At 43.7% G+C, this 24,699-nt stretch overlaps 3 protein-coding genes across 10 annotated transcripts in view; 1 reads left to right on the forward strand and 2 right to left on the reverse strand.

Annotated features, from left to right (window-relative positions):
* Positions 1–935: 935 nt before the first annotated feature.
* Positions 936–8,702, reverse strand: rpl28 (ribosomal protein L28). Of its 2 annotated transcripts, none has more exons than XM_059993995.1 (5): positions 8,640–8,702; positions 7,526–7,614; positions 6,686–6,809; positions 3,845–3,963; positions 936–1,078 (listed from the first exon to the last, which is right to left on the reverse strand). In XM_059993995.1, the coding sequence occupies exons 2-5, from the start codon at positions 7,604–7,606 to the stop codon at positions 989–991; spliced, it is 414 nt and encodes a 137-aa protein (XP_059849978.1). In that variant the 5' UTR covers positions 7,607–7,614; positions 8,640–8,702; the 3' UTR covers positions 936–988. The 2 variants fall into 2 exon arrangements, with proteins under 2 accessions (XP_059849978.1, XP_059849977.1); XM_059993994.1 differs by having other exon boundaries at positions 8,564–8,694.
* Positions 8,703–8,789: 87 nt separating this feature from the next.
* Positions 8,790–19,333, forward strand: LOC132407457 (uncharacterized). The gene is made up of 7 exons (XM_059993993.1): positions 8,790–8,968; positions 10,549–10,656; positions 11,281–11,384; positions 14,948–15,047; positions 16,162–16,283; positions 17,146–17,376; positions 17,781–19,333. Exons 2-7 carry the CDS (start codon positions 10,595–10,597, stop codon positions 17,906–17,908), a joined length of 747 nt encoding a protein of 248 aa, XP_059849976.1. The 5' UTR covers positions 8,790–8,968; positions 10,549–10,594; the 3' UTR covers positions 17,909–19,333.
* Positions 19,334–19,338: 5 nt separating this feature from the next.
* The window catches only part of cdk5rap2 (CDK5 regulatory subunit associated protein 2), a 159,572-nt gene continuing 154,211 nt past the window's right edge, over positions 19,339–24,699 (reverse strand). For 6 of the 7 annotated variants that reach the window (XM_059993982.1, XM_059993981.1, XM_059993978.1 and 3 more), the window contains one exon: positions 19,339–19,708. In XM_059993982.1, coding sequence (XP_059849965.1) covers positions 19,667–19,708 — 42 coding nt within the window. In that variant the 3' untranslated portion in view covers positions 19,339–19,666. The remainder of the gene's footprint in view (positions 19,709–24,699) is intronic. The other variant, XM_059993977.1, reaches the window with a different exon arrangement.

Here is a 24,699-nt window from a genome sequence, read left to right on the forward strand (position 1 = left end):
CAGTCTCAGTGGTCCTCTTCTCCCTGATCATTAACAAGGCAGCTGGAATGTACAAGCACTCTGAAGACAGCATGTAGCAGTCCCCAATCAAAGCCTTTATGAATAATCTCGCAGTGACAATGACATCAGTCCCAACCAACAGCTTAAGCCAGAGAAACTCGGGGTCTCTGCTGCTAAGAAAGGCAAACTCATGGGCAAGTTTGGTTTCTCCATGTACGGTACTGCTATCCCATCTATCTCTGAGAAAGTCGTCAAGAACCTGGGGAAGGTCTTTGACCAGCACTTGGGCAGATTAGCAGCATGGTTAAAGCGCATGTGGAATACAAGGAAATGCATGGTCATTCACTTTAATAGAAGGAATAAAGGCATAGACTTTAAATGGGAAGAAAATTCAAAAATCAAAGTTGCAAAGGGACTTGGGAGTCCTATGCAGGATTCCCTAAAAGTTAACTTGCAGGTTGACTTAGCATTCATTTCAAGAGGAATAAAATACAAGAGTGAGGACATAATGCAGAGACTTGCTGAAGAATGGGGCTGAGGATTAATAAGTTATGATGGAATGGCAGCAAACCCAATGGGCCAAGTCCATTATGTCTATGGTCAGTACATAAGTACACTTTTTATTGTGTGCAAGAATTTTTCCTTTCTGCATACATTGCATGTTTGATAGTCACTGCTGGATGAGGCTTTTTGTAGATTCTAATGTTTCTTTGTTTTGTGGCAAGGTGAATCTCAAGGTTATATAAGGTATTCATACTTTGAATAAACTGATTCAAAGCAGGAGCCCAAAGTGATTACAGATGTGGCTGGTAGAAGCACCCATGACCAATACAGATCCATCCAACTCAGAAAAGGGCTTCAATGACAAAAGGCTCAGTATAATCTCACTCTCAATGCATTCATGATGAGACAATTCTAGTAAGAATGACAAGGAATAAGTCACTCCAAACTTTATTACCATAAAATGTATTCAGAATCCTTTATAAGTTTATGCATTCTTGGCTGTCCTGGTGCGTTTCTTTTTGACCACAACTGGCTTCTGGCTCTTCAGTATGGCACTAGCCCGGCGGAGAGCGGCCTGCAAGAAACAGCCACATGTCACACTGAAACACTTAACAATTGACAGTATAGTTCAGACAAAACATTGAGAATCAATGCTATTAACCTAGAAAGAGTACATGAAAAGATTTGCAAGAATATTACCCGCATTGTGTATACAGTAGGGTCTTTTAAAGAGACTCCTGGACAGGTATATGAAGCTCAGAAAAATAGAGGGCCATGGGTAACGTAGGTGATTTCTCAGGTAAGGACCCGTTCAGCACAGCTTTGTGGACCGAAGGGCCTGTATTGTGCTATAGGTTTTCTATGTTTCTATTCAAGCGACTCAGTTAAGTGTAAGGTTGCAAGTATGGATGTTTTGGCTACGTTTGGAATGCAGAAGACAGTTGCCTGCATAAAGTTGGGTAAAATCATGTAGGACATAGACGGGGTGAATGGTCAGAGTCCCTTTCCTAGACAGAGGGAATCAGAAACTAGTGGGTATAACTTTAAAGTTGAGGGGGTGAGATCTAATCAGAACAATGGGCCACTTTAAAAAAACATATATTTAATTTTAATATTTATATGGCACAGCAACAAGCCCTTCTGGCCTAACGAGCCCACACTGATCAATTGCAGCCATGTGACCAATTAACCTACTAACCTGTATGTGTTTGGAATGCCAGAGGAAACCCATGCAGTCATGGGAGAAAGTACATTCTCCTTACAGAAAGCAGTGGGATTGGCACTAATGGTGTTACACTAACCAGTACATACAGTTAATGAGCTGCCAGAGAAAATAACTGAGGCAGCTACAATAGCTCGTAAAGCCAGTTGGAAGGCACATTGAGAGCAATAGTTGATGGTTAACGCAACCTTATTACAGCTCAGGGCTCTGGAGTTCAATTCTAACATCCTTTAAGCAAATGTTTATGTCCTTCCAGTGTGCATGTGGGTTTCCTCTGTGTGCTCCAGTTTCCTTGCACAATATACTGGTTAGTAGGTTAACTGCTCATTGTATATTGTCATGTTAAACAGGTCAGTTGCTAGACGGTGTGGCTATGGGGCCAACCAAATAGAATAAAAACATTTATGGGAGTTGCTTGGATGGAGCATCTTAGCACGGACTATTTGGGCCAAAGGCTTTGTTTCGTGTTGTGGTACAGAGTTGATTGGAGTGCGGGGAGAACAAAATGTCTTAACTTTCATTCAACCTTGTCATTTGATCTTTGACTTGGGAGATCAGAGCAGATTCTGTATGATCGTGACAAAGGCACAGATTGGCATAAATCAGGGGCTGCCAACCTTTTCTCTGCCATGGACTGATACCATTAAGCAAGTTTAGACTCTGCTAGCTAGAAGGTATTGCCTCTGAGCAGGCTGGGAAGTAGCATTCTCAAAACTGCTCCAAATAAACCCACAAATCCAACAGAGACCGGGGCAGCCAACCACCCACTTCTAAATGATAACTGTGTTTATGCAAGCTCAACCAGAATTAGTTCTTGCTACGATGATAGCAGTAGGTGAGGCCTGTTTTGGAGGACTGTGTGCAGTTTTGGTCACCTACCTACAGGAAAGTTGTAAATAAGGTTGAAAGAGTGCAGATAAAATTTACAAGGATGTTGCCAGGACTTTAGGACCTGAGTTATAGCGGAAGGTTGAATAGGTTAGGACTTTATACCCTGAAACGTAGAAAATTGAGATTTGACAGAGGTAAACAAAATTGAGGGGTTTAGATAAGGTAAATGCAAACAGGCGTTTTCTGATGGTGAGACTAGAGCTGGAGGTCATGAGTTTAAAGGTAAAATATTTAAGGGGAACATAAGGAGGAAATTCTTCACTTAAATGATGGTTCAAGTGTAGAAGCTGCCGCCAGTGGAAGGAGCAGCAGGATGGTGACATGCTGAGGTGCAATGGCTTCTACTGGGCCAACCAGAGGTGTTATTGTCCACTGTGTACGTATTCTTTTATGACTGCAAGACTCTCTTGGACATTGAGAACTGGGGAGTTTCCCCATCATTGGTGGAGAAGCTGGGCTTAGTGCAGACCATGCTGCTGCCTGTTGCAGGTGTTAGTGCATTTAACAGGAAGTGATCATCTTGATCACTTTTCATGTGATTGCAAGACATTGCTAATGTCATTGAAACGGACTCGCAGCACTCCACATTAATAAACAGTGAGGGAAGCTAGTTGTGGGGGGTGGGACTGGGCCCTGGTGCCCTGTTAGTAGCTGCCTAGAAGAGAGCCGTTCTCTTGGTGCTCCACACCAGTGCTGGGGCGGTGTCTGAGCTAGAGTCAGTGCTACCCTCTAGTGCTTGCTCAGCAGAAAGTCAGCTGTATTGTATTTGCAGATTGCACTAACATTCACGGACTCTGTCTTGGACTATTTTTTTGTGTGACCGTATTTTACACGGTATGTGCTGTGTGACTGTTGGTACTCTATTTTGCACTTTGGTCCTGGAGTAATGCCATTTCATGTATGGTTAAATGACATTAAACCCAAATTGAATTGGATGGGAAGGGTATGGTCCAGATGAGACTAGGCAAAACAATAGCTCTGCATGGACTAGACGGGCCAAAGGGTCTGTCTCTGCGCCACATTCAAAAGAAATACATACAATTCCTACATCAAAGCAGTATGCTTGCAATCACTGAATCATAACACATTCCTAAGCTGAGACAGTAACCTACCACATACTCAAATCCAGGGAATGTTCACTGGATTTAAGGATGAGCACAGCAGCAGCAAACAATCCACAGTAGCCAACAGCTGGTATCAGCAGTAAAAACCCAGAACCCTCCTTACCATGCGGAGGTCCTTCCTGTAGTTGTTCTTACGGATGATGTGGCGCAAACTGTTTAGGGTGGCTCGGCCATTCTTATTGATGGTGATCCTTTCATAGGACGTTGCTGGTTTCCTCTGACCTAAACCCAAGATAAAACAAACTTCACTTATAAAGTACTAGCAGACACGAAAGAGCAATCTTTACAGGGCCACAGAAAATGAAAGCCCTATTTGACGCTTCACACAAAAGGCCAAAGGTCAAGATAAGCGTGGACAATGCAGAAAAACAATTGAGTCAACATCTGAATCAGCAAATTTGCGGATACCACCGAGATTGGAGGAACAGTAGGCAGCGAGGAAGGTTATCAAAATGTGCAGCTGGATCTGGACCAGTTGGAAAATGGCAGATGGAATCTAATGCAGGCAAGTGTGAGGTGTTGCACTTTGAAGGGACAAATGAGATTCAGAGTTACACAGCGAACAGTAGGGCATTGAACAGTGCAGTACAACAGAGGAATCTGGAAATACTGATCAAATTTCTTGAAAGTGACATTTCAGATAAATATAAATTTCATAAATCTGAGCAACCCTCATAAGGCCAGGCAGCATCTATGGAAAAAAGTAGTCAACGTTCTGTGTCAAAACCCTTTGGCAGGACTGAGAACAGGAGTTTGGATGTTATGTTGAAGATTTTAAAGCAGTATATAAAATTGTAGACAAGCTGAATGCATAGAGACTTTAAACCAGTTTTAAATGCTGCTTACATTTTAAATCCACACTAGTACAGGTGGAGAACCGCTTAACTGAAATGCCTGGGGCCAGAAATGTTCGGGATTTTGGAATATTTGCATCTATATGAGACATCTTGGGGATGAGACGCAAAACACAAATCTGTTTACAATACATATACAGCTTACTCACACACATCCTGCAACACACACATGGAACACAACACACCAGGCAGCATCTAAGGAAACAAGTACAGTCGATGTTTCGGGCTGAGGTAGTCCGTGTGGGGGCCGATTCAAAGGGCTGAGCTGGCCGGACCACCGGAGCTCCCCGTGCTGGTCCGATGTATCAACTCAGAAATAATGGCCAGGTCCCGACTCCGAAACTTGGGAGTTCCGGGCAGGTTCCATGGCCTCTGGCCAGTCAAGATGCGCCACCCATCCACGGTGGGACCACCACGGGAGGGCCGCCCGCTGACCGAGGCGAGCTCTGGTTAACAAATATGTGTCTAAGTTTACCACCAAGACCGACAACACTAATTACACCCACAAAAAAGTAGGCCGGGCAACTCGTTAACCAAAGCTGCACACAGCTGGCCAGTGGAGTCTGGACAACACGTTAACTGGGGCGCTGAGAACGACTGGGTGTGCAGCAAAAGTCCTGAAGAAGGGTCTCGGTCCAAAACGTCGACTGTACTACTCCCTATAGATGCTGCCGGCCTGCTGTGTTCCACCAGCGTTCTGTGTGTTGCTTGAATTTACATCTGTAGATTTCCTCGTGTTTACATATATCCTGCAGTCAGCTTTGTACATTTTTAATAATTTTGTGTATATTGAATTAGAAAGGTAACCTATCACTACCTTAGCTACTCAGGTGGACAGTCAGTGGCTGTTTGGCATCACCATTATTTCCAACTCAGTTCCCGTGCTATTGGTAAGCAGTATTTGTTTCATCTGCAGTCGTTCAGTGGGTTGGATTTTTTATTATCAGGGACAATCCTGACAAATTCATCAATTAATTTCTCTGATGTTTTGTGATCAGCAGACCCTTTAGCACCACAAATCTTTAGAAATTTAACATCCTTAAATTTCTCCAACCAGTCTGCTGAATTTTCACAATTACCTTCAATTTTCAGTTCGCCACAATAGATCCTTGCTTATTTCATGTTCAGTGTTCGGCACTTGTTCACTGACGTGGATGAATTCATTCTTTAATACGTGATTGAGATCTTCATTTAATACTTTCCGCAGTGTTTTCCATTAACCTACATACATGTGGACACTTCTCAGAACTGTCCAAGTCACCTGGGAACCTTGTGGAATTTTCCATTTGACATGATAGTGCTTAAAATTTTGAAGATTTTAGCATTTTGGAATTTCAGATAAGGGGTGCTGAACCCAAATTGAATTTATTTATGCACATTTTATTCCATATCTGTTAATCTCTAACTTTACTTTGTTACCCAATTCCTTCATCTTTCTAATTACTGAATACTGATGTATTTAAGTTGCTCCAACATACCGCAGCAAATGTTTATACTCGATAATGTCCACTCTGAAAAAAGTTACATCCACCTTCAATGGGTCTATAATGCTGCAGGTACGTCTCAAGACACACTAGTGTGGTTCATACACTCATAACAATCATCCAATTTATTCCATGCCTAGCCTTCCCTCAGCATTGAAAACAACCCTATTTCCTCCCCATTCTTCTATTTGCGACATCCTTGCCACTATACTACAGGAAGGATGAGATCAAGTGAACTTGTATCAAAGTTATATTGCTCCATGACTAAGATTGTCTGTATTTGTCAAGTGCTTAGAAATCGGTTGTGTCAAATCAAATCAGTGAGGATTGTGCTGGATATCCACAATTCACTAACCCACAGTGACGGGGAGATAGCAGTGAGATTCGAACCGAGTTTACAGCTGGTGTTATGATAGCAGGATGCTAACTGCAATACTACCGTGCTAGCCCTGGCAATTTCATAGACCTTCTTGAAAGCCTCTCCAGTGCAGACTCGTCACGCTCTGTGGAAGACAGAACTGTTCTTGCGCCTGAATTACCTGAACTGAGCACCTGGAAGAAAAATACTACGAAGACATAGGTCAAGGAACCGATTAACGTACGTACCTGCACGCTTTTTGAGGACTACAACCACGCCTTTGCCATCAGCCGCTGGCTCCACACCCACAGTTTTACGGTGAATAAGTCCATTGTAACGGAAGGAATTTCGGGCCTTCAGGTTGTTGGGCTCCTGTAATGCAAGCCAATAAGTTCAATTTGGACACTGGATGTCCCTAGAACACATCACTGAGTTAAATGGAGGAAAAGACCGTCAGAATAATTTGAGCAACACCGAAGGCTGGGTTTCAACAGAAAAAAGGTGGGTCAGTTGTTAACAAGGACACATGTGACCAACTCTGACAATATAAGGAGCTGGCTGGAACTAATACTGAAACTTAGAAATGACCCTGACCATCCCACCAGAACACAGGACTGTGGACAGGCAGAGTTACCAGGGAAGGGGCATTAACAGATCAACTGCTTATGTTGGCAGAATTTCAAAGTGATGGGACGAAAGTATGGGGAATGTTAAGAGGCAGGTTTTGTACAAAGAGTGATAGATGCCCAGAGGGTACTGCCAGGGATTGCAGTAGAGGCAGATAACTCTTACATGGATGAGAGAAAAAAAAGGAGGGCTATGTAGGGTTAGCTAGATCTTCAAGTCAGTTATGGGCTCATTATGGGCTGAAGTGCTCGTACAAGTTCTATGTTCTAAAGAGTCATGCTCAGTCAAATCATCAATAGGAAACATAGCCTGGCAGTGAAACGAGGGTGCACAGGAAGATCAGCGAGGGACCAGAGGACCAGAACAGAACAGATTGGGGTAAAAATGCAAGAGACCGAACAGGAGGTGAGGGAGATGCTTCATAGGGCCAGGTGTGTGGCCGTGGCGCTGGGGACACTCACCGTGCTGTACACCTGGTTGTTCCGCTTGATGAGGTAGCTCGAACAATTACGGACGATCATCCACTGAAGGTGTGACGACATCTTGAACCCTGGACAGAGAGACCAGGACAAAGTCAGAGATGGGGCTGGAGCTACTTAGGAGCAGAATTAGGCCATTTTACCCATCAATTCTCAATGCTGGCCACATCACCCATCAATTCTCAATTCTGCCCCACTATTCCAATCATAGCTGATATTCCGCTCAACCCAATCCTCCTTGTAACCTGTAATCCCCTCAACAGAAAACCCAACAATTTAAATACACCAATTATTTGTCCTCCACCACTACATATGGTGACAAACTCGTACCTGTTTATTTAGACACATCCAAATCTCATCTTTTACAATAACCTGTAAGTCTGGACGTTGACCACTCCCCCCCCCCCACTATAGAAAACATGTTCTCCACATACATTCTACAGACATTTCAACATTTGATAGGTTTCCCCAAGATCCCCTTTCATACTCCAGTGAATGAACGGCTAGAGCATCAGATGTTCTTCAAACCACAAGCCATTCAAATCCTGGAACCATTTTCATGAGCCTCCCCTGAACCCTCTCCAGTTTCAGTACCTCCTTTCTAAGATGAGGTAACCAAGCCTGCTCACAATACACCTCCCCAGTATCTCCTTGCTTCATATTCTAGTCCACACACAATGAACGCTGAACATCGCATTTGCCTTCCTCGCCACCGAATCATCCGGCACAAGGACCCCGGGTCCGTCTGCACTCTCTCCCCAGGCACCGCGCTCCCTCAGACGCCAGGCCCGACCGCAGCCGCGCTCCCTCAGACGCCAGGCCCGACCGCAGCCGCACTCCCTCAGACGCCAGGCCCGACCGCAGCCGCACTCCCTCAGACGCCAGGCCCGACCCCAGCCGCTCTCCCTCAGACGCCAGGCCCGACCGCAGCCGCGCTCCCTCAGACGCCAGGCCCGACCCCAGCCGCACTCCCTCAGACGCCAGGCCCGACCGCAGCCGCACTCCCTCGCACCCCCAGACCTGCGGCCTGAATCGCACAGCACGGCACTCGGCCCCTTTAGCCCTCCTCTCCCCTCCCGGGCGGTGCCACACGGACCTGCTCCTCCAGCGCGCGGACAGAAAGAGCGAGGCCGCCGCACGCGCCGCCTTATCACCCCGGGCCTCCTCCGCCATCCGCCTCACCGCTCCCCCCGTGTTCGCCGCAGTGACTGTCCTCCTACTATATAAAAAATCTAAAACGTACCCCCTTCTGTCAGAGCGCCCAGTCCTGTGCGTGAGCACTCAAAACCCTTCAGTTTGTTTCCATTTCTGGCGGAACTACATTACTTCCGGCGCGGAGGAATTCAGACTACACGCCGTACGGACGGGACGCAATCCGGCGCGCGCCGTTGCCACGGCTGACGCAATTGGATCGCGACGAGCCAGGTAGGTGCCGCCATTTTGAGCGGTGGTTGTTTGGGGTGAAGGGAAGAGTTCGGTTGCCCACGGTTGGGGGAAAACTCGGGGCTGGAACCCCAGTGGGTCGCAGTCCGCAAGGAGGAAGGGTTTGGCGGCTCGTAGCTCCCGGAGTGGGTGGAGGGAAGCGAAGTCTCCCTGTTGTATCGCCGGAATGCTGGTTACCGGGGCCCGGCCGGTCCCTTCTCCTGAAAGCTTTCCATATCGCCATTACTGTCCCTGACCCGGCCCCCGTTCCCCACCACCTCACCTCGGTTCCGTGACCCTGGGGACAAGACACCCTGTCTCTGCTCCCTGTTCCCCGGCATCTGGCAACTTTGCTGTCGGGATCTGTCGTGACATTTATTGTTTTGCAGCAGCAGTGCATTGTAGCATATTATAATAATTTGAAAATAGCTTATAAATTATTGTATGAAGTATATATAACTACTGCAAAAAGAGCAAAAAATAGCGAGTGTTCATGGGTTCATTGTCCATTCAGAAATCTATTATCGCTGTCTTGTGATGTGAAATCCGTGGCCACAATATAGATCCAAGACAAAATTACTGTAAATCACAGAATGAACAATGCCGGATGCCTAGATGTTAGTGACGCTCATTAAACCCTGAGCAATTAGCACCATCGAGAAACTGCAGAGGGAGGGTGAAATCCAGATGTGTTCACGTTACGCATCAAAAAGGCAGACAAAGACTATCTGGGAACTAATCACGTAAAAGGCTTATGGAGTCACAGAGCACAGAAACAGGCCTTCAGCCAAACTGGTCCCTGATTTGATTTAGAGATGCCACACTGTACAGCCACCCACCAATTTAACCCTCACATAATCACAGGACAGTTTGCAAGGACCCATTAACCCACTAGCCTTTGGACTGTGGAGGGAAACCACGGTGACGGAGATTTCCATCTAAGTCATTTAAGGTGGAGTTTGATGAGTCAGGGCATCCACGGTTACGGGGAGCAGGCAGGAGAATGGGGTTGAGAAGGACAATGAATCAGCCAAAAGGAATCAACGTCTTAATTCTGCTCCTATGTCTCATGGTCTTGCTGGAAAGGGGTGGATTGATCTTAGAATAGGTTAAAAGGTCAGCACATGATGGGCTGAAGGGCCAGTATTGTGCTATAGTGTTCTGTGTCGTAAGAAGTATTTCCCTGGTGTTAGTATTTTCTGTTTAATTTTCCATTTGGTAAGGTATGTTGATGGCAACTGGAATGAAAGATAGTGGGTTGGAGCTCTCACTCACAGAGGGCAGACACAGCTTCCGTTGAAGGCTGAATGCAGGCGAGGAGGTGCCATTGTGGTGGAAGGAAGAATTGTGAATGAGACAAAATCTGACCCAACCACTGTAGAATTAGCAAGAGGCACAGCCCTTTCAAAATTTGAACAAAGGTTTTGGCCAATATGGATATCATCATGAGGACTATTTGTATTGATTACAGAAAATAGTGAATAATTTTGAGTTTGCAATAGTTATAAAGATGAATAGTCTTTCCAGTTTTAACAGTAAAATAAAAAGAAGCCTATTGTTTGTGACACATGTTTTGCTTTTAGCCCTCCAGGGAGGTTGCTTGAGCTATCCATTACCGGACTGGATCAGATGATACATGAGGAGAAGCAGCTCTCTGCACTGAGCTCCCTTCAGACTTCCACGGAGAAATGGCAAGGCATTAATGAAATCTCTGTTGTGTGTTGTGTGTCAAGGAAGCTATGTAACTGGATATCATGTCTAGGTAACACACACCAAATGCTGGAGATACTCTGCAGCAATGGTCCGAGACCCTTTATCAGGAAAGGAAGGGGGAAGATGCCAGAATTAGAAGTGTGGGGAGGGGAAAGAGGACAAGCTAGAAGGTGGGTGGGGAGGGGGGTTGAAGTAAGAAAGTGGGAGGTGATGGATGGATGAGGTAAAGGGCTGGAGAAGAAGGAATCTTATTAGAGAATGGATTATGGGCAAAAGGGAAGGAGGAGAGGCACCAGGAGGAGGTAAGAGGCCAGATTCATTTCCATAGATGCTGCTGACTTGCTAAATACTTCCAACATTTCATGTGTGTTGCTCTGGATTCCAGCATCAGCAGAATCTCTTGCAATGAAAATAAGTATTTTCATTGTAAATTTTCATGAGGATAGCTAACAGTGTGTCTGTTCCATTGCAGAGTGTGTTGGATTGGCTATAGTTTGTGCTAGAATGGTTAGGGTATGCGTGCATATTGAGTGTGATTGATTTAATCTTAACTGTTTGTATGTTTGGTGTCTGTTAATTCCTTTCTGTTGTTTGCTTTCCAGTCTGTTTGAGGGTGAGACAGATTCCGATTCGACAGATTCATTAGGTGATCAGCTGTACGACCTGGTGGACATTCACAATACTGGGCACAGTGAGAAAATAACAGGTTAGATGGTCAAAACAGAGCTTCAACATGTCAGAATATCTAAGGAGATTGATGAATACCGGGGGGTTACAAGTTGGGCTTTTGCATGGCACATCATTCCAAATGTCCACCTGACATTCTAAGGAGAACAGACTATTTAGATCTGAAACTGTCTCAGCTTGATGGTAGATGATGCGGAGTAGCGATGAAAGGAGGTTGTTGTCAAGTCACTTTTTATTGTCATTTTGACCATATCTGCTAGTACAGTACTTAGTAAAAATGAGACGTTTTTCAGGACCATGGTGTTACATGACACAGTACAAAAACTAGACTGAACTACGTAAAAAAAAACACAGAGAAAGCTACACTAGACTACAGACCTACACAGGACTGCATAAATTGCACAAAAACAGTGCAGGCATTATAATAAATAATAAACACAGGACAATAAGGCAGGGTGTCAGTCCAGGCTTTGGGTATTGAGGAGTCTGATAGCTTGGGGGAAGAAACTGTTACATAGTCTGGACGTGAGAGCCCGAATGCTTTGGAGCCTTTTCCCAGATGGCAGGAGGGAGAAGTGATTGTGTGGTGGGGGGGTCCTTCATAATGCTGTTTGCTTTGCGGATGCAGCATGTAGTGTAAATGTCCATGATGGCAGGAAGAGAGACCCCGATGATCTTCTCAGCTGACCTCACTATCCGCTGCAGGGTCTTGTGATCAGAGATGGTGCAACTTCCAAACCAGGCAGTGATGCAGCTGCTCAGGATGCTCTCAATACAACCCCTGTAGAATGTGATGAGGATGGTGGGTGGGAGATGGACTTTCCTCAGCCTTCGCAGAAAGTAGAGACGCTGCTGGGCTTTCTTTGCTATGGAGTTGGTGTTGAGGGACCAGGTGAGATTCTCCGTCAGGTGAACACCAAGAAATTTAGTGCTCTTTATGATCTCTACCGAGGAGCCGTCGATGTTCAGCGGGGAGTGGTTGCTCTGCACCCTCCTGAATGGTCCTTCAAGTTCAAATTTACTGTCATCGGACTGTACAAGTGTACAACCAAAGGAAACAACGTTCCTCCGGACCTTAAAACATATATCACACGCAGCATATAAAACAAAATACTACCATAAATAACTTAATAAAATATAGTAAATCTGGCCAGTTGTGTACTGCAGGGATTTACTACTGGGGCCGTTACTGTTTGTGAAAAGTGACTGTAGGAGGAATGATTAATATGACATGGAAGGAGATGATGTTATGTGTTAGAAAAGTTGTTGAAGGCTACAGTAAATTATAAATCTGCTGCCCTTGGGTTTGGTCTCATTTTCAAGATGATGGTAGTGTAGTGGTTAGCTCAATGCTTTACAATACAGGCCACTTGGGTTAATTTCCCACCACTGCCTGTAAGGAGTTTGTACATTCTTGCTGTGACCACGTGGGTTTCCAGCTCATTCCATATACTCAGTGCCCTCTGTGTGGAAAAAGTTGCTCCTCTGATCCATTTTTAAACCGTTCCACCTCACTTGGAGATGTAGCATGGAACAGGCCCTTTTGTCCAATGAGCCTCACTGCCCAGCAACCCACCTATTTCAAGGTTTCAAATGTACATTTAATGTCAGAGAAATGTATGCAATATACACCCTGAAGTGCTTTTTCATCACAACCATCCACAAAAACTTAGGAGTGTCCCAAAGGATGAACAACAGTTAAATGTTAGAACTACAAAGTCACCCCTCCTCCCCCCACCAGCAAAAAAAGGCGTTGGCACCCATCACCGAGCTCTCAAGTGTGAGCAAAGCGACATTACAGACACAGACTTGCAGTACTCCAAAGACTACATTGTTCACCCGGCATTCGACACACCACAGTCTCTGTCTCTCCCTCTCCCTCTCCCCCCTCCCCTCCTTAATAAGGAAGAAAGAGGTGTCTCCATTTTCACAGCAAGTGGGGAGACATACACAACTTGCTGGTTTACAATGTTAGAAGTCTGTTACGTTGCTTTTTTCAAACTCCCCAAAGATCACGAGTCTTTGGGAAGACAGCTGTAGATATTTCGACTCCCCTGACGGCACATGGGTCTCCTGCCTTGACACTGACCTTCAATCCGCCCTTCTCCAGAGCCCTGAGGTCCTAGGCTTCTGAATCAGAGCCAGACTCTCTGGCATGCCGAACAACAGCCAGTTATGGAACCCCGAGAGCAGGTCCCATTCCCACAAAGGACCGAAGTCAGTGTGTAACTCCAGGTCAGGGTCTTCAAAAGAACCCTGAAAGGGATAAAATAGAGATATTAAAGATGGAAATAAAACTTTTTTCAAAGTTCACATTTTAGTGCCTTCATCTTCCCTGTAGTGCCTTACAGGGTAAATGGTAGGGCATTGAGGAATGCAGAGGAACAGAGAGATCTAGGAATAACAGTGCATAGTTCCCTGAAGGTGGAGTCTCATGTAGATAGGGTGGTGAAGAAGGCTTTTGGAACGCTGGCCTTTATAAATCAAAGCATTGAGTACAGAAGTTGGAATGTAATGTTAAAATTGTACAAGGCATTGGTAAGGCCAAATTTAGATTATTGTGTGCAGTTCTGGTCACCGAATTATAGGAAAGATATCAATAAATTAGAGTGCAGAGACTATTTACTAGGATGTTACCTGGGTTTCAGCACTTAAGTTACAAAGAAAGGTTGAACAAGTTAGGTCTCTATTCATTGGAGCGTAGAAGGTTGAGGGGGGATTTGATCGAGGTATTTAAAATTTTGAGAGGGATAGATAGAGTTAACGTGAATAGGCTGTTTCCATTGAGAGTAGGGGAGATTCAAACGAGAGGACATGATTTGAGAGTTAGGGGACAGAAGTTTAAGGGAAACATGAGGGGGTATTTCTTTACTCAGAGAGTGATAGCTGTGTGGAATGAGCTTCCTGTAGAAGTAGTAGAGGCCAGTTCAGTTGTGTCATTTAAGGTAAAATTGGATAGGTATATGGACAGGAAAGGAGTGGAGGGTTATGGGCTGAGTGCGGGTAGGTGGGACTAGGTGAGATTAAGAGTTCGGCACGGACTAGGAGGGCCGAGATGGCCTGTTTCCGTGCTGTGATTGTTAAATGGTTATCACTCCGCTCCACCTCTTTGTAACCTATTTAACTCTACCTAATCACAGGACAATTTACAATGAATGACCAATTAACCTACTAACTGGTACATACGAAAACCCACACGGTTCATGGGGAGAATGTGCCAAACTCCTTACAGGTGGCACTGGAAATGGACTGTGAACTCTGACGCCCCAAGATGTAATAGAATTGTGCTACCACCACACTACCATGACATTCTCACTGTTCCATTCCATGATTCCCCGTTTTGCCAACAATTGCTGCATTCCTTCCTCAGACCGTGAATCAGTGCTACACTTCCCTTTTGCACTTGGTTAGCTGAATTGACTGGTTGAGCTCAGTGCTGCTGTGTACACCTGCCCGTTGTCAGTGATGTGTTTGAGATCAGGTCCCAGCTGTGCTCGCTTACAGACGATGGCCGCTGCTGGGCGGTTATGGTGAGTGCCTATGGTGGAGGTTGGTGAGTGAATGTTGTGCTGAATTTTACAGGAATGCTGCTGGAGCTGGGACGTGCTGAAGTAAAGAAACTGGTCAGTGATCCACAGCTATTGGAACAGAGGATTCACATTGCTGAGAAAGCACTAGAGCAGTAAGTGCTTGTCTATCGCCAGTGGATTCCAATTATTTGGGACACCAGTTAACTGGGGCAACCGCTTACTTGGGAAAAGTCTTAAAGAATGAAAACTAATCAAGAAAATAGCCGGGATTCCCTTCATTTATTTGGGACACTACGCTGCTTAATTGGGGCAGGAGACTGTTGCTGAACAACTTTAGTTTTTAATTAATGTCACATGCACTACACAATGCTTGGAGCAAACAGTTTCTAAGTAGCATCAGTTGCGTGTGTGTGTGTTCAAAAAGCAGTGATTTTTGTCACTGATCACTGGCAAGAAATAAGTAGTAAGACAATTCAGGACTGTCTTGGCTCACTGTGGTTTCATGCAAACAGGCCAGGAGATGCCAGAAATGGCCAGGAGTGAAAATGAAATGATTTCACTACTTCAACAAGTTAGGAACTACGGAGAATTTGAAGGTATCAGCAATCATCTTTCAATATTACTGTGAACATGGAAGAGTTAGGGGATGCAATTGTCAAAACATTGTATGAAAGCAATCCATTATGTATTTGCACTGATTTTGTTAATTTAGTCAAAAGAACACAGCATTGTACACTATAAGTATTAGAAACAAATACACTGTTTTATAGTACTGTAGTAGTATTGGTGGTGTTGTAATTCATTCTATAATTCATTTAAAAGCAGAATTTGTTATTCAGTTAAATGGTAGCTTGACTTTTTTTAATACTCCTTTAACTATTTCCAAGAAACTTTGGCTGTTTAGGGTAGCCTCTTAATTTGGGCCAAAATGTACTGGTCCTGATGTGCCCCAATTAACCCAGACTCCACTGTATTTGATATTCTGTTAGGTCAAACTGTTGCTCATCACCTGGCTTTCTAGAACTAAAACTAAGACATCAGCTGCTCTGGGGTGAGAGAGAAGGTGTGTGAGAAAGTTGCCGCTGAAATCTGTGGTCTGAGATTGGGGAGCCACGGTTGAAATGCTTCAGAGTGAAGAGTTGTCCGTATTCTGTAGCATTTGGGAATGTGGAGTGTTATGTTATTTGTTGTGCTGAGATCTGAATAGGTAATTTACAGATTGACCCATGCCTCATTCACAAAGCTGGCTGCTTCTCACACCCTCAGAGAATTGCCTCATGAGACGAAAGTTTCTGATTTGGACCTTGACGATGCGAAGGAGAAGCTTGGAGAGATGATTTTCGAACAGGTAGAGAAGATTGATCCTCAGAACTGTGCTTACATTACAGGTGAGGCAAAGCTTGTCTCAATGAATCTTCACGAGGCAAACGGTGCAGTGATTTTCATTTTAATTCTACCTCCATTCCCATTCCAACACGTTGGTCTGTGGTCTCCTCTAATGCCAAGATAAAGCAACCCGTGGTGTGCAGGATCAACACCCCATTCAGAATTACTTAATATAGTCTCCAGTCCACAACTGTGAAGGTGAATGAAATAATAATTATTCTTGATCTGATACAGCACAAAATAATACAAAAGGTAAAGAATAAATTAGAAAAAAACACAATATAAATACATAAGGTAGCTTGTATATCTCCAACCTGATGGCATAAACATCAATTTCTCCACCCCTCCTCTACCTGTTTTTCCATTTCTATTTTGGTTCTCCATTCACCCTTGTTTTCTCCTCACCTGCTGATCACCAACCTCTGGTTCTGCTCCTCCCATGGTCCAACCTTCACATCACTTTCCAGCTTCTCACTTCATCCTCTGCCCCACCCACCCACCTCCCCCTCCCCCCACATTCTGGCATTTTGTGTGTTACTACTTGTAGTGTGGTACAGCAATGCCCACTCATGGAGAGGCTTCAGGAGCAAACCCTAAGGATAAATCTGGAGCTGGAGTCCCTAAGACAGTCTTGCATTGTGTTCAACTCTGACTGATTACTCCTAGGAATCCGTGGGTACCAAACTATCAGTCTCTGCCGTTCCTTTAGATTCATCAGCTGCATGGGCAATGGCTTGATCTCCACATCATACTGGGCTGGCTTGCATACCACATAAGGCAGCCAGGATGCAGCATCCATGGTTCATCCCGACTAAAAGAGGGCCTCCTCCACTAATTGGATTCTGATTTAACCCGCTGTTGTAGGAATGCTTTTGGAACTGGATCCTTCTGCCATTCAGACTTTGCTGACTGATAGCCTGGCGCTAAAAGGTGCTGTCGAGAGGGCCAAGTCTGCACTCCCACAGCGATGCTCAGACTCCGAACCAAATGATGAGGAGGGAAGTGAGCTTGACAGTGAGACTGAGAATCTAGGAGAGGAGTTGTACTGTTACATTAACAGCACAAAATATAGTCAGCACTCCAGCAAGATAACAGGTACAGCTGGTTAAAGTCAGTTAATGTGTGTGTTTATAAGTAATGCTTGTGTATAGTTGAGTCTGGGAAGTGCTGCTTTGGCTTAGTGAGAGGTTAAAGGACTGTGTGTGTGTGGGCAGGATGGAGGAACAGAGCTCGTTCTGATACTGCTTTGTTGCTTGGTGTGTTGTTCTGTTGAGCATTCTGGGCATGTTATGTTGGCACAGAAATGTGGTGAAACTTGTAGGCTGTCCCCAGCACAACAACAGTGGTTGTTGATGCAAACGATGCATTTCACTGTTACTGCTGATGAAGGAGAGGGAAGGGTTATGGGGATGCGTGGACTGCTGATCAAGTGTTTATTGATATGTTTTTAGATTTTGATTAGAGTGCAGCCTAATCTTTTAACATTAATACCTCCGCAGGCATGCTGCTTGAGATGCCACGCGACAGATTGACACAACTACTGAAATCTCCACAGCAGCTGAATGAAAAAATCCAGGTCGCTGCTGCAGCACTACAGACGGCTGAGCCAAGCTCAATCCTGCTTTAGGTTGAGGAAAAGGCATCGGCGACACGCCCACTTATTTCTGTACAGGGTTCCTGAAGAGTCTTTAAACATCTGTCATATCTGGAGTTCACACTGCAGGGTCTTTATAACTTGGATTTATAGTGCCATTCATTGATAAGTGGTTGTACTTCTGTTAAATTGTGTTACAGGTTATGTTATGTGGAGAATAAGGCTAGTTTGCAGATTGATACATGTGGTAGTATAGCAGTTAGCACAGCACTATTACAGCTTGGGGCATTCCAGTTTTGGCACTGTCTGAACGGAGTTTGTATATTCTCCGTGTTCCAAGATGTACCGGTTAATTGGTCATTGTCAGGCCAGGATTCAGTGGGCCTGTTCTGCACTGTACTTAAAAATATATGAATGTAAAAAATACTGGAGGAACAGGTCAGGCAGCATCAGCAGGGAGAAATAATGAGTTGACATTTTAGGCCAAGACCCTTCAATTTGAGACTGTTTATTCCCCTCCATAGGTGCTGCTTGATTGGCTGAGTTCCTCAGTATTTGCAGAATTGCTATTTGCTCCTTATTGTGGTGAAAGAATAAGTCAGCCTTGTACTAAAGCCAAGGACCCAAGTTGATGGTGAGGCTTGTTTGCCCTGTGAGCTGGTAACTTGAACTGTTTCAGTGTGACAAAGGTACGAAACAGGTCTGATTGCATCTGCTGACCTTCCTCAATCCTTAAAGCCTGACTAACTGCATATCCAACAGCAATCTCAGCTCACTGTGGTGAGGATATGAGCAGCTGACATCTGATTCTGTAGATCAATAAGCTGTACAAACCCTCAGTGTTTGTATACATAATTTGAAACAGTTTATAACTTGAATAATTTCAACAAGAATTTTATGGAAAGGGAGAGTGGACCATGGGAGAAAGGGTAAGAAGAGGGGGCACCAAGGGGAGGAGTGAGGGGTAGTTACTGAAAGTTGTAGAAATCTATATTCATGCAGTTTGGAAGCTACCCAGATGGAATACAAGGAAGGTGTCCTGCTCCAACCTGAGAGTGGCTTAATTGTGGCCATAGTTGTCAGACCATTATTATACTTTGCATAATGGGAATACAAAAGTAATAAAAATTGGATTACAGTTGCATTCTTATATAAAATGTATTTTGACAATGACCCATACATTTCAATAGTATGTACAACAGCTCCCTTTTACAACTTCCACACCTTCTTTAAAATAAAGACCAAACATCGACATGAAGAGGATTCCAATTTAAGGCCAAGGCAGTACTTTAGAGAAGCTCAAGTTCCCAGAAGAGACAAAACAGCACATCACAACAGCCACGTTGTTCGCATTGAACACAGATTTGTGCTTATTTACAGAATAGATTCTTTACACAACAATTATTACTAAACAGAAGGAAATGTACAAAGGTTTCTTTTAACATTTTAAATCCGGAATTAGTCTACATAATTTTAAAAGCACTTATACAACATTTTAAAACCCCATTTCCATAGTTTGCGAACAGAAGTCCCTTTAGCATTTCACAATATTTTCAGTTTCTGTACCATATTACTTTATGTTTAGCATTGAGGAAAGTTCTGCAATCCTGTGCAAAAAAGCTAATTTTCAGGCAATTATTTTTTTCCTTTTACAAAACAGCAATTTGACTTAAGTAGCTGATTTTTAATAACTGCAGAATGATGAGGTCAGAGAGTCGTACATTTCCTCAGAAGCAGAGTAAGCCTCTTCACTAGATCCACTCTGGTTGATAGCTTGGACGAAGGATTCCATTAGCTCCCATCTAACGTCACAGCCTCGGGGGGTTGGGTCTGCTTTGAGAGAGGAAACAACCTGTGGTGACAATTTCTTTTAAAAATCTTGACATCACAATGATGAGGCAGTCATGAATCAAGTCAAATTTCAACATGTTTACACAGAGATCTGTATAAAAGTAATCATCACCAATGTAAAATGCACCACAATCCTGATTCACCATCATGCATAAAAGGCATTTTATGCAAAAGTATGCACAATGGGAAATAAATCTGAAGGGGAAAAAAAAAAGCAAAATCACTATTCCAGGGGTTCCCAACCTGGGGTCCATAAGCATAAAAATGTTGGGAACCCCTGCTTTATATTAAACACGAGATTCTGCAGATGCTGGAAATTAAAAGCAACACACACAAAATGCTGGAGAAACTCAGCAAGTCAGGCAGCATCTAAGAAAATGAATAAACAGTCAGATGTTTTGGGCCAAGACCCTTCATTAGGACTGAAAAGGAAAGGGCAGGTGCCAAAGAAGGTGGGGGGAAAGCAGGAGGACAAGCCAGAAGGTGATAGTGGAAAGGGCTGGAGAAGGAATCTTATAGAAGAGTGGACCATGGAAGAAAAACAGCAGCAACCTCAGAGATATCACAATCTTACACGGCAGGCTGAAATTTAGAAATGAAACCATATTCAACTGAGTGACAGAAGGTTTGGGTAGGGAGCTAACTTAAGTAGTTATGGACTGTAACAAGTCAATAAACAAAGGATTGTGAAGTCTGGTGTACCAGAGGATCAATGTTTTCCTAAATTTTCCCAAAGCTTCTCAAAGTCTATTTTCTCACTACGAGGGAAGGCTAGGAAGAAATAAAAACCACAGTAATGTGTACAAATATATAAAGATTGTCATTGGAAATTCCACAAAGGGCATCATAGTGGCGGAGTGGTTAGTGTCATAACTGCACTGTATCTGAAGTTCAATTCCCACCGCTATCTGTATGGAGTTTGTATGAGGTTCCATTCGGATGCTCTAGTTCTCTTCCACATACAGGGTAGAGTTAATAAGTTGCAGGCATGCTATGTTGGTGCCAGTAGCATGGTGACAATTACAGGCTGCTCCCAACGCATCCTCTGACTGTGTTGGCCATTGAAGCAAACTATGGACTTCACTGTATGTTTCAATGTGCATGTGGCAATTAAAGTCAATCTGTATTTTTTTTTATTTAATAAAACTGCAGAGACTGAATAAGCATCTTTAACCTCATTATACAGGAGACATCAAAAGCATCCAGTAATGGTAGAATCCAGGGACTATGGGAAGAGGTGCTTAGAAAACACTTGGCAAACCAGGTTTATCTGTAATCTGTGGTCTGCAAAGATAGTGGATGCTTTGGTTGTGATTTTCCAAAGTTCCCAGCAAATGAGGAGTCTGTTTAGGTGCACACGTGGAATGAAGGTCCAGCTCTGGGCCACAGTTCCAGACACCCATGGGTCTTCTTAATCCTGTAGTGAACTATTTCTGTGCTGAAGTCTAACAGAAGGGTATTCAATTAGGAAGCAAATTCTAGGCCAGTGCAAAGGTGAATTAACTGATATTCCTAGATATGAAAGGCTAGGAAAACTTGAGAGAACAATTCGTGCATCAGGCATCAGCATGCATCAGTTACAGAGGTGACACACACTTCACCAACCTTCGCTTTGCTTTGGAAAGCCTTTAAGATCAAAAACCATGTAATGATTCATCTGGGACATCTCAGATGGACGGCAAGAGTGAAGGGAAAGGAAGGAGGAATACAAATTGAAGTAAGTTAGTTTGAAAATGCAGGAAGAGGATTTGACAGAAGAGTACTTACTAATGTAGGAAAACATGCAGCTGACCAAAGGTGAGTGACCTGATCTGGAATGGACACGACAAACTCCTTCACCAGTGGTGCTACCTCTCCCTGGGCATCCCATACACCCCGGTTCACATTTTATATCATTGCTAATTCTCGTGTGAATTGACGAGATGTAGCACAGGTTTTTGATCATCCTGAACTATGGCACTTCATTATCTTGTGGAGAAAGCGAAAATCTATCTGATAGCATCTTCATTCATTTTGCTACTAGCTTACAGATTCTCCCATGTGAGAAATAAATCAATTCAAATTTAACATTTAAAATCTGAATTATAAACTCAATGATAGAACCTCCATACTGGCAGGTAACTAACTATATCAGAGTGATGTAATAAATAATTTAATGAATTACAGTGTAGATACACAGACTGCTGGAGTTAGAACAGGAGGGAGAACCTCAGACCAGAAGGGGAAGAAATGAGATGCTGTAGTATCTGAGACCGATTGTAGTTCAGGGTTTGGGTTCCATAAGACCATATTACATAGAAGCAGAACTAGGCCATTCAGCCCACTGAGTCATGGCTGATTTATTATCCATCTTAATCCCACTGTAATTACTTTTCCTGCAACCTTTGATACCCTAAGAACCTATCAACCTCTAAATACATCCAGTGACTTGTCCTCCTAGCTGTAACTGACAATGAATTGTACAGAATCACAACCATCATCTCTGTTCTAAATGGACGTCCCTCTGTTCTGAGGCTGTGGAGATTGGAGGCCAATCTTTTACACACACACACTCACAAACACACAGTAGTTGGTATCTGGAGTGAGCTGTCAAAAGCAGAAACAGGAACCTAAGCAGACACTTGAATGCACAAGACAGAACCATATGGATTAGCGTAGTTGGGCACAATGGTCAGCCTAGAGGCAATGGACTGAAGGGCCTGTTTCTCTGCTGTGCTCCATGTGAGGGATGGTTTCCAACTAACCTGGGAGAGGACAGAAACTGAGACTGAGCAATGAAAAGTATACAAAGCATGGGGGTGATGAAGTGCAGCACAAAAACGCATCATCTAATCCTAAACTAACAGAGTACAAGGAAATGGAAAACCGTTTACTGTTCTTTTAATTACTCCACTGAAGATTGGAGAGCTGCAAGAGGGATTAAAAGCAGCAGTAGTACTGAATACTGCAGAGAAGTGCTCAGGTAAGGAATGGAAGGAAGAGCAAACAGTGTTACTGCCAGTTCTGACACGAGATTCTGCAGATACTGGAAATATTGAGCAACACACACAAAATGCTAGAGAGACTCAGCTGGTCAGGCAGCATCTATGGAGGGAAATAAATGACATTTTGGACTGAGACCCTTCATCAAGTCCCAATGAAGGGTCTCAGCCTGAAACATTGACTGCTTATTCATTTCTATAAATGCTACCTAACATGTTGGGATCCTCCAGCATTTTGTGTGTGGTGCTGACACAGGAGAACTTCCTCAGGTATACTAATGGGAGCCCTCAGAACTGCTGTTTAGTGGGAAAGTAGAGCAAAGCACGAGACAGCCCAGCCAACCTGTTCAAATTTTACTATAGCTCACCACAAAGGGAACTGCATTCTGGAGAACTTTCCAGAACAGTACTTCTCTGGACCAATAAAGGAAGTGTGACTGGAATGAGGAGGCAACTTAGGAAAGGAGTAACCACCTGAAGGATTACATTTACAGGGCTTGTGAAGAGCAGATGTGGCTGTGCGACTAGGAGGATAAGTTTTGCATACAGTCAGAAATATTCAATCGGCCAAATGGCCTTATCCACATTGTAAGCAGAATAGATAGGGTAGTAACTACTAGTCCAGAGACACAAATTCAAACCCTGTCACGGCAGCTCAGGAATTTAAATTCAAACAATTCAGTAAACCTATAATCTAAAACCCAAGGCACCCAAACTACTGGGTCATCATGATCTTCATCTGAGCTTCTATCAAGTGTGAACAATATAACCAGTGACTGGAATGAGATGAGGGACTAGACATCTGTTCCAGTGCTCTCTGCATAGAACATAAAACAGGTCATTTGGACCATGACGCTGTGCTGACCTTTTAACGTAATAGGTTCATGAAAAGAGCTTTGGGCACATTGGCCTTCATAAATCAATGTACAGTACTGAGTACAGGAGTTCGGATGTTATATTGAAATTGTATAATATGTTGGTGAGGGCTAATTTGGAGTATTGTATGTAGTTTTGGACACCTGCCTATAGGAGAAAATGTAAATAAGAGTGAAAATTTACAAGTATGTTATTGGGACTTGAGGACGGACTTATAGGAAAAGGTTGAATAGGGTAGGACTTTATTCCCTAGAGCGCAGGAGACTGAGGGGAGATTTGATGGAGGTATACAAAATTGAGGGTATAGACAGGGTAAACACAAGCAGGCTTTTTCTACCAAGGTTGGACGAGACTGGAACTAGAGATCAAGGGTTAAAAGTTAAAAGGTGAAATGTTTAAGAGGAAATTGAGGGGGAATTTCTTCATTCAGAGGATGGTGAGAGTGTGGAATGAGCTGCCAGGGCAAGAGGTGGAAGCAGGTTCAATTTCAACATTTAAGAAAAATAGGTACATGAATAGGAGGGGTATGGAGGGCTATATTCTGGGTGCACGTCAGTGGAACTAGATGGGATGAAGTGTTTATATGCTGTATGTAGTGTTTTATGACTTTTATTCCAATCTATCCCTTCCCACCCATATGGCCCTCTATTTTTCTTTTAACCATGTGCCTAAAAAAATCTGTACAACCTCTATCAACACCCCTGGCATTGTGTTCTACACACCCACCATGCTCTGTGTAAAAAAAAACACAAAAAACTTACCTCAAACATCTACCCCTTATACTTTCCTCCAGTCACCTTACACTCTTTGGGGCCTTCTTGTAATAGTCATTTCTGCTTTGGGAAAAAGGTGCTGATATCCCCTCTATCTATGTCTCATATTATCTTAAAGGGCAAATATATTCTTACAAGAGAATGTAGAGTCACACTGTATATACAAACATCCAGTGTCCCAGTTACACCTTGCTTCTCCCAAACAGAAAAAATGAAACTCAAGCAAATAATTTCCCAATTAAATTACTTCCTACTGTAGTCGTCCTATCACACGTTTCTGTGATCTAAGACTGAATGTCCGCTCAGTACATCCAATGATTGACTAGATACACATCAAACATCC

Source organism: Hypanus sabinus, chromosome 18 (genome assembly GCF_030144855.1).
Source record: "Hypanus sabinus isolate sHypSab1 chromosome 18, sHypSab1.hap1, whole genome shotgun sequence".
Lineage (NCBI taxonomy): Eukaryota > Metazoa > Chordata > Chondrichthyes > Myliobatiformes > Dasyatidae > Hypanus > Hypanus sabinus.